Below are 10,754 nucleotides of genomic sequence, written 5' to 3'. Positions count from 1 at the left end.
CCTTCTACAGTTAAAGGACACTGTGTGCAAGCATTCTTTAGAGACATTCCTCACCAAAAAAAGAGACAATCTTACAAAGTGAGAGACAATAAACTGAGTTTCTGCAGAAAACTATTTTTTATATTATACATTTTAATGTTATTATTTTGGTGTTGTTGAATATTTAAATTTATCTAATATTTTCACAGATATCACTTTATTTTTTTTATGTTTTAAATAATCTTGTTCAAAATTATTTCTGTATTAATTTAAAGGTAAAGGAAGCTTGGGTATCACTTGTAATATGCCTTTGAATTTTAATTTATTGCTTAAATACCACTGTAAGGTATGGCTGTGTGTGGAAGGGCCCCGACGCACTTCCACGTCTTGCGCTGGGGGAAAATTCTAATGATATTTTAATATCTAATTTAATCTAAATTATCCTAAATTTTTGCCTAATTTGGCCCATGTCGGGGTCATTCTAAAGTGTTCTCTTGTTTCCTGATACCATTCCACGTACTATGAAGCTGCATAAAAATTACTGAGTATCATTTCTACGTATGAAGTGAAAACGATCTCTCCGTTGCCCTTGTCAAAGGTCAACACGTGTAGTCAATCGCCACGTGACCGGAAATCTCATGTTATTTAAGACTGATGATCATTTATTTACGCTCCTTTTCTTACTTCTGCTTTTGTTTCGCGCTGTAAATGTGCCTTGTCCGCGTCTCTGCTTGTAAATAATTGCTTTCCCGGAATGAATATTAAAGAGAATTAAAAAATCCAAAGCGATTTCTATGTCTTCAAAGCTGCATTCTGCTTCAACCAAAATAAGCATTATATATATATATATATATATATATATATACTCAAACAAATTTATAATAATGTAGTTTATTTTATACAATGTATACTTATTTTATAAAAATATAATCTAGACATTTATCTTTGACTACGTTTCGAAACTTGGCAAAAATGAGACATGGCATTATCGTTAAATGAATTTTTAACGCTCATAGCTACTGCTTTATCAGAGTGATGTTTCTTAATATGTGATGCAATAATTTTACATGCTTTTAGCATTTCCCTTATATTATTGGAAAGTTGTTGCTCTGCTGAGTCTATTATTTCCTCTTCTCCTGATCAAATCTCTTCCGCAGCTTTTTGCTGTGACACAGAATGCAGCTTTATAAGCTCTTTGGTAATTCTGGGTATTCTCTTCCACCAGCTCATGATGTCGCTGTTATTCGCCTTTATCCCCATAATTTTGGCCAGGGACAAAACCTTGTAGATTAAAACTCCATTGGCATTTTCTCGGATTCACGTTCGGCAACGCTATCTGGCCAAAGCTTCTTTCATGCAGGTATAAGGAACTTTCTTCAAATAAGAGCTCAGCACAGACTGGTCAATCCAGTGATATCACGGTATCCCCTCTCTCTCCATAAAGTAAAATATCATATGTTATGCGAGTCATTATATAATATGTGTGTGTAACATTATTTTGTTTGAAGCAGAATGCAGGTTTGAAGACATAGACGAGACGTTGTATTTTTTAATTTCGTTTTATTCTCATCCGGGAGACAGGTATGATTTATTTACAAGAGCAGAAGTAAAAAGAAGAGGGAAGAAGGGCCGAAACAAATGATCACTAGTCTTATATAACATGGGATTTCCGACCACGTGTCAATTGAATACATGTGTTAACCTTTGTCAAGGGCAACGAAGAGATCACTTTCATTTGATACGTAGAAGTGATTGCGCAGTAATTTTTACACAGTTTCAGTTGAATTAATTAAACAAAAAATGGAATTGCATCAGGAAATAAGAGAATGAAATTACTATGGGCTAAATTAAGATAAAGCTTTGGAAATTAATTTGGTTTAAATTAAGGGTTTAAAATATCATTATATCATTACATACACATATATATATATATATATATATATATATATATTCTGTTTTGCCTTTATGTGAATCACTCGCTATTTGGAGGTACTAGCTCGTTAAGTGAGGTTTGACTGTAGTTTGAAAATCAGATCAAACTTCTACCAAAATATCAGGAATGGCATGGATTGTTATGATATGAATATATAGCCAATATCTTACCTAATATGGCTAATAATAATCACGAGTAAATAACCGGTAAAAAGTTGGCGTGATAGAAGAAAACTCACTGCAATCAAAAACTTGCATACATATTTTAGTCAAAGTTAACTGGAGAATCAATGTCAACAAAAAAAATATGTTCAAAATTGTTTTCCAGAAGAAGGAATGATTCCAATAATAAAAATAAAATGAAAAAAATTTCAGTAAGCAGTACATTTGAAAATAAAAAGCGAGTGATATCAGTTTTCGGATTCTTCATATTGATACTTTCTTTGATCTGTCGACAATTGAAACTACAGCTTTATGAAGAAGGAAATTCAAAAATTGAGCATTTAAATTATGCTACAGAAGTTATGGAATACCGACGAACAAGAAAATTAAATTATTTGCTCTAAGCTGTATGTGTGATATTAAGCTTTCCAAAAGAATGACATATATTTCAGTAACCACTAAAAGTTAAAAAATCATAGTACTGAACTAGTTGCAGAACAAAATAAATGTCGTTTTCTGGATTCCCAGTATATTCTTGTAGAAAATATATTTACAGAACAGTTTAGCGATTATGAACAACAGAATTCAAATTTTCACAAAGAGATTGAAATATTATACAAGTGATACAGAAATTTGCATTTTTAGCTTATATTTCAAGTTACCATCATACTAGTGTACGAAACTCAACAGTCCAAAACGATACTGTAGAGAACATTTCAATGTACTAACTAATATGAATACTGCATTCGTGGACTTTCATTTTTTGAATAGCTATAATCAAATCATGACTTGTAATTGAACCGAACTTTTGGTAGAGTCAAATCTTTCTTTCATGAGAATTGTGATTTGGACTGACAAATATCATTGTAATCGAGATGAAGAATCAATCTCAAAACTTTTGGAATCATTAAAGTCCATTTTTAGTACAAAAGGTTCATTATCAGTTGCAACTATATGGCATAGCATTTTCAGAATTTCCCCATTTTGTATAATAGTATGCTAGTATGTGAATAACTTACATACTTTTATATATAATGCGTTTCGTTTAGATGTAGCAAATCTTCGTTGACGAATTCAAGAAGCCTATCTTAATGTTACAAATGATGGATTAGATTAGGTGTAGCCAAGTATAGTAAAAACACAACTTTGTATAGGTGTCGAAAATGTTCATTTTGAGCAATTTTTTAAAACATCTCAATGTATTATTTTATTTTTTTAACTTTAATAAAAGTTAAAAAATGCATTATTTTTTAATTCGGTCAGTTTTATAACATATTGGGATATGAGTATTATCTCTGAAATGTAAGACTCATTTAAACACCACTCCGAGGTATGAAAAGTGGTTTAGCAATTTTGCCTCTTAATATCTCAGTAAATTTTGCGGGTTGAAGCATGAAACTTTGTGTGTTTATAGATGAATTTTAAAAAAGAAAGGAAAAAAAAACAAAAACAATTTTACTAACTGGCATATTTTTGTTGTTGTTATTAACCCATTCTAGAGCCGTGGGAAGTATGCTTCCCACCAAATTTATCAATCTTGGTATGAAATTATGTAGGTTGGCATAAGTTCGGACAAATTTTTTTAGACAGACAGAAACTTAAATGCTTCAGTTCTTTATCTCACACAAAATGACGTGTCTTGATTTGTTACTTAATTATTAATTAATCAAATTAAATGTATCTAATAAGCTAAATGAATCTCTTTTCTTATTCTAATTTCAAGCCTAAAAATATTTTAACATAATATGACTAGAAAAAAATGGCCCTTTAAAGTGTTAATTAAGCCTGTATAAAAATTTAATTTTTATAAATTTTTTATCATCAACCTATGCTGAAGTCAAAGTGTTTGCATACAATTGCCAAATTTATATAATAAAATTCTGTAACTGGAAGAATATTTGTAATTGCAAAATTTAAGGAAATAATGCAATTACATACCATTGTTCCACTTTTTTTGGGTCACCTTGTATATCCTTTGCAATCCTTTCCTACATCCCAGCGCGAGAATGCCATTTTTTTTTTGAGAGAGGGTGGTAGGGTCATTACGAATGGTAGTAAAGTGCAAAATATAAACTGTTAAAGAACTAAAGAAAATCATCCGGTCTTTAATACTGCAAGTTTATCCAATCACCAATTGTTAATTTATGGAAAGTCTCATGTATTTCAAGTTGCGTCCTTTTTGAAATCTCAATTATCGCCATTAGCTTCAAGTTATTCCTCTTTTATATAAAGTTTCAGAAAATATATACCATCTTTTAAAGAACTTTTAAAATATCAATGCTTCGTTTATTACCCCATATCTTTATCATTCTAGAGACAAGGGATGTTTGTTATACCAATCGTGGTCATGTTATTCATTGACATCTTGCTGGACTGCATAGCTATCACTGTCTTAGGGATGATGCTAGTAAGTTAAAACTTTTTCTTATCTCATAAAAGCATTTTTGTATCGTAATATTTTAAATTAACAGTTCCATCTATGCATCACATTTGAATTTCAAACCAGCGGGAGTAGTCTTCTCAAAACTTTCTCGCACACTCTCAAATAAAAGTGTTATCTCAGAGAACGCCTTACATGGTACTAGGTAATAGTAGTAGTTACGAAATATTAATATTTGGCAGAACTTAACATTTTTACTGAATCTATCATGCGATCTTGGTAGTTTTAAATTTTTTGGTATTTAATTCCTGACATGCGGTTAATAGTATTCGAAAGTCAAATTTGTATTTTAGATGCGTTTTCCCCACCCGATTGGAACAAAAATTTAACACAGAACTACACTTATAGTCACAAAATCCCATTCAAAATTTAATATATTAAAGTCACTGCGTTATTGATTTATCGTGTTCAGATGCTTCTGAAAATACAGACCAACAGATGGCCAACCCTTTGTTAGATTTGTCTCAAAATTTGAAAGCAATCTACACTATAGCTGTTAAATCTATGTAACGAATTTTTATCTATCTATTTCTCTTCGTTTTGTAGTTGTGTTAATTTACATTCTAATAGTCAGACAAACGGATTCTGAGCGGACTTTGCTCAAAATTTGATAGAAATCTACAAATTTGGTATAAAGACCGTCTACCAAATTTCATCCATCTAGCACAAACGTTTTTAACTGATTTTTGTCACAGAACAAAGACATTTTCTAAAAACGATTTTCGCACTCAAGGAGGTTTAAAACATGGGGATTTTATACTTCATATACGATAAAACAAATATGCAATTTTGCATATTAAACACAAAAAGTTGGAACTGCGGATAATTATACAGTTCTTTCATATGGAAACGAAGAGAGTTAACTTTTCCATCAAAAGTTATTGAAATAAAAAATAATTTTGCATAATTTATCATATACAGCAAAAATTAAAGTAAACGTGTCATTTTGTTTCAAAATTTCTTCTAAAAAATATGAAATTATCATACGCCGTTCCGGTGATTTTCCAGGTCAACTGTAATATTTTCAAAATGAATCATTTCTTAAAATAATTATTTAATTTTAAAAAATTAAGCCAAACTTTAATGTATATGCTCAGTTTTTCACCAATTATTTTTGGAATAACTATTGCTTGAAACTGATTTACATATAACCTTTAAGAGCGCCGTCTTCATTTTAATAAAACTAATTTAATAAAAGAAAAAAAAATTATGATTTTAAAAAAATTTATCTTGAACTCAATTTTTAAGAAAACTTTGTATTGTAAATTACGTTCAAACCAATTTTATTGTTTAATAAAATTCTTAACTCACACAATTTCATCACTGTTAAAGTTGTGATAAAAATATTGCTTTCTTTGGATGTTAACAAAAAGGAAAATTTTTAATTTAGTTTTGTAGCATGCGCACTTCTTATCTGCAGGCATAGCAATGCAGTGATATTAGTTTAATTACTCTGTTGTTTTATAATCTTTAAAATAGCCCTAATAAGTATGTAGGGTCAAATCAAAGTTACTCAATCTCTCTCCAACCGAAGGTAGAGTATCTTGGAAGAAAAAGAAAAGTTATGCGATGTTTTCTGACCAGGCACACAAATTCCAAAAAGAAGTGAATGGTAGGTACTACATCATGTCAATAAAAAACATAACACGGAAAGCTTTTATTATCACTATAGCAATAATAAAAATTAAAAAAAAAAAGACCCCCCCCCCCCGTTTTCTAGAATCATACCAGACTGTTCAAACTACAAAGACAAAATGATAGGGGCTTAGCTGTTGCCTGAGACTTCAAATGACAAAAGAGGGGACAGGACGAACAAAAAAAAAAAAAAAAAAAAGCAGAGAAAAATTTCTTTATTAAATTTTAAAAGGTCCTAATAAAAATATAACACAAGATTTTATTCTAAGCAATACAGGATATTTGAGCTAATCTAGTAAAGCAAGTAGTGAAGACAGTTCTAGATTCAGTAAATGTGGACATGACAAGAAATTTTTTTTTATCTGAAGAACTTCAAGACTTAAAACATTGTAATGTTCCGAGCTGTGAAGATAGTTAATGCAAAAATTTCAGAACTACTTTATAGCAAGTGAATGAAAATTTTCCTTTAATATAATTATGATAATAATTTTTATTATAAGATAATTATTATTAATTATAATATAACATAATTAATAAAAATAAAACTACACTTCTATATTTTTGATATAATTCCAATATAATCGTCATTCTTTTTTTTTTTTCCCTTCACAGAATAGGCCAATCTTGAAAATGTACCTTAGCATGATTACTTTAACCATATGTATAAAAACTTCAAAGACCCTATCTTAGCAACATTCTGTAATTAAAACTATTCAAAGATGACATTTTCAAAATCAGTTTGCTCATAAATAGATCAAATATCTTAATATAATTTTCTTAAAATTTTACAAAATTCAATATGTTACCAAATCTTATATCTAAAAATTATCCAAAACATATAGTTCAGTTTAATTATATTTATATACGATTTCAAATAAATACAAAATCTATTTTGGGACAAAAGGATATCCAAAAGAACTTTTAGATTTAATGTGCACTCAGTTATATGCATGGCAAAAATTATTTTAAAAATTTAGACTTCAACCTTCTAATCCCAAGGTGAGACTTTACTATTAGCTCACTGTAGTAAGGTGCTAATAGTACTATGGCCCCACCAAAACAATTAATACTTTTGATAATAAAGTATTTTTAATTTCGGTCAAAAAATATTGTTAACCACCAATTAAAATAGCATGTTGCCAAAAGAGAAAACCTTAAAAAAATGCACCATAGTTCATTAAAAAAAGAATTTTATTCCTTTAACATTAACTTTTCTGCATATATATATCTGTGTATGTGTGCACAATGATATATGCATTAAATTCCCGTTTCATATGTATTAGTTATTTTGAAATTTAGATACAAAAATATATTTTAAAACAGTAAAAAATATTCCAAAGCAAAACTATGGTGTCTAATACTTTATCTTGCAAATTATCTAGGTTTATTGGTTTTCAGTTTCTAGAATATTTGGCAAACATGTAAAAATTAGAGAAAATTACATTAATTTAGTATATTACTATAAATAAATATTAAATGCAATTTTCAAAAGAAGCTAATGAAGTTTCTAACAAAATATTTATATAAAATAGTGAAGAAATTTAGAGAAACATTTTTAAAATTAAGAAAGACACACAATTTTGAATCTTTGGTTAAATACTACCATTTATGTAGAAAAAAAAATGGCAATATCATAATTCCAGTTAAATTATTTGGATATTTATTGTATAATTCTGTATTATTATATTCATTATTAAAATTTTCCTATACTAATAAAGAATTTATTTTTTGTTCTAATATATTATTTTCCTCATAATATAGCTTGAACCGAATAAGGTCATTACACTTTTCTATCTTATTTATATCTAAATATTTTATTGTATATACCTCTAAAAAAATAGAATTATTAAAAGAAAATCTGAAAGTTTGCTTAAAATAGAATGTATTTAGTTTAGACATATGTGATAAGATTTTTCTTTGTTTTACTGATAGCATTTATGAAATTCAAAATAATCTTCCCAAATTTTCAAAAACCAACATATTTTTTAAACCAAATTTAGTAAAATTAATTATTTGTATTTACATTAATTTAATATTCAATATTATGTGTAGATCAGTGAAAAGGAATAAGAAGATCCTTGTTCTTGTATTTTTAAAACAAAAGTAACTAACTACAGCTGAAAAAGATCCAATACCATCAAAGGTTTTTGGTTTACAATAACAGGAAATGTTGAAGCAACGAGGCTCTCTATCATTCCTATTAGAAAAGAGTGGAGCTTCCCAGAATTTTCAGTATTGGCTATAAACATTAATAAGAATTATTTTACTGTTTCTCAACACAATATTTATCTTTTTTTTCTTCTCACTTTCTTGAGCTGTCCAGCCTATCATAATTAGGAGCAAGCATGAAATCTTATAAATATTTATTTTAATATATTGTGAAAATAAAAAAATTGAGGGAATCAACAAAACGTTTTGCAAACAATAGGAACATTGAAGTAGGATAATATAGTAGAACACACAAATATATGTATATATATATATATACACTCATGTCCAAAATTAAGGTCACAAAAATGTTTTTCAAAGTAATTCCAAATGGCTACCAGTAAAATGTAAACAAATTATATTTTATATAATGTGAAGGACCGGCAACACGATATTAACCTTTGTTGTGGGAAAAAATCTTGTTTAGCATTAGTTTTTGAGGAACCACTAAAATTAGACCGTTTAGGCATCTGGGATTTTTGTCTGAAATTTTGTGAATATTGAATTAAAACAAAAAAATTAACATGTTTCCAGTGAGAATGAGTTCTCATAGTCGTTTAGACAATTCATTGAGATGGAGAGCCGTTGGAAGGATTGAAGCTGGGCAGTCTCAAGCGGAGGTGGTTCGTTGAATACAAGTGGCACCGAAAGTGGTATTCAGGTTGTGGAATCAATTCCAAACAAGTGGTACTGTAACCAGGAAGGCCGTCACAGAACAAAGACGCCTGCACAGGATCGCTATTTGGCATTAAGCGCACGACGGTATAGGCTGATAACGGCTCCTGAACTTGCTCTTGACCTTGCTGCTGCGTATGGAATAAGAATTTCCAGACAAACAGTATACAGACGTATACAGAGTATAACAGTATACAGAGGGCATTTTATGCCTGGCGACCAGTTGAGTGCGTCCCTTTGACAGCATCCAACAGAAAAGCCCAGTTCTTGTGGTGCCTAACACAGCAGTCTTGGGCACAGCAAGAATGGGGGCGTGTTCTTTACAGTGATGAGTGGATATTTACCACACAGAGTGACACTCGTCAAATCTTCATCTGGAGAGAGCGAGGAGCTCGCTATCATCTTTCCTACATAAAAGAAATTGACAGATTTGATGGCAGAGGAATCCTTGTCTGAGGTGTCACAATTTGAGCAGTCGTACACCACTGCATGTCTTCGATGCGGGTACTGTCAATGCACATCTTTATAGAGATGAGATCCTTGTAGCCTATGTGAGATTGTTCCGGGGTGCTTTTGGCCCAGACTTCATATTTATGGACGATAACGCGCGTCCACACAGAGCCCAGATCATTGATGATTTTCCTGAGGAAGAGGATATTCGACGTATGGACTGGCCCTCTAGGTCTCCGGATCACAATCCTATTGAACATGTTTGGGATGGTCTCGGAAGAGCCATTTCACAGCGTAACCTCCCTCCAAGAGTTAAAAGCTGCGGTTTTGGAAAAATGGACTTTGTTGCCCAAGCATTTATTGACACCCTCATAAACAGTATGAAAGCTCGTTGTGAAGCCTGTATAGCAGTGCACGGTGGTCACACTCCATATTAGACGGGCTTTTCCCGAGATAAATGCTTTATCTCTGATTCATAATGTAACACTTTTTGATATACCCTGCTTCTTAATTCCTAATTAAAATCTTTTCCATGTTGTTATGTGTCTATGTCTTTTCTTCCATTGTAGTGTACCTCTATGCCAAATTTCGTGGCAACATAGTGAATAGTTTTTCATTTTTCTCAGATTTTATGTTTGTGACCTTAATTTTGGACATGAGTGTATGTGTGTGAACATTGCTATTTTTTAAATAAAAGTAATCTGAAAATATCTTTAAGTGGTTAGCATCTAGATCTATGACTCTTATAAGTTTCAATGCCTAATTGAAATTGAAATGCTTTAAATAACGAACTACCCATCTATTAATTTTTATAAAATGAATATTTATCTCCTTAGGGAAGACATAACGACATAGAAGATTTTCTTACTGCTGGCATTATCATCAGTTCCATACTTATGCTACTGCTGGTAAGATTACAGTGTTTTAAAATAACCATTTGTTTACTGCCACATGATATAAATATATGCTATGAAAAGCAGGATTAAAACTTTTATTTGTTTAAATGCATACCTGCATTCTCCATTTCATATTTTAACAAGACATTAAGCTTTTGATTAATAAGTGAATACTGATCAACACGATTTTGTTTCATTTTGCCTGAAGATATATTTTTTATATCCGATTTATTTACTTTTCAAAATGTGCAATAATATAAAATTATGACAATCAATATCCAGATATGAGACATATCATGAGAATAATAACATAATAATATATGTATTATTGCTCCCTAAATGTAAAAAATTTGAAACATTTGTCACCTGGCTTCAGA

At 30.3% G+C, this 10,754-nt stretch overlaps 1 protein-coding gene across 1 annotated transcript in view; it reads left to right on the top strand.

Annotated features, from left to right (window-relative positions):
* Positions 1-10,754, top strand: part of LOC129977974 (uncharacterized) — a 31,270-nt gene that overhangs the window by 18,844 nt on the left and 1,672 nt on the right. The window contains exons 4-5 of the mRNA XM_056090598.1: positions 4,388-4,480; positions 10,318-10,389. Of these exons, the coding sequence (XP_055946573.1) occupies positions 4,388-4,480; positions 10,318-10,389 (165 nt within the window). The remainder of the gene's footprint in view (positions 1-4,387; positions 4,481-10,317; positions 10,390-10,754) is intronic.

This window comes from Argiope bruennichi, chromosome 1 (genome assembly GCF_947563725.1).
Source record: "Argiope bruennichi chromosome 1, qqArgBrue1.1, whole genome shotgun sequence".
Classification (NCBI taxonomy): domain Eukaryota; kingdom Metazoa; phylum Arthropoda; class Arachnida; order Araneae; family Araneidae; genus Argiope; species Argiope bruennichi.
This window is presented reverse-complemented; position numbering and strand designations above follow the sequence as displayed.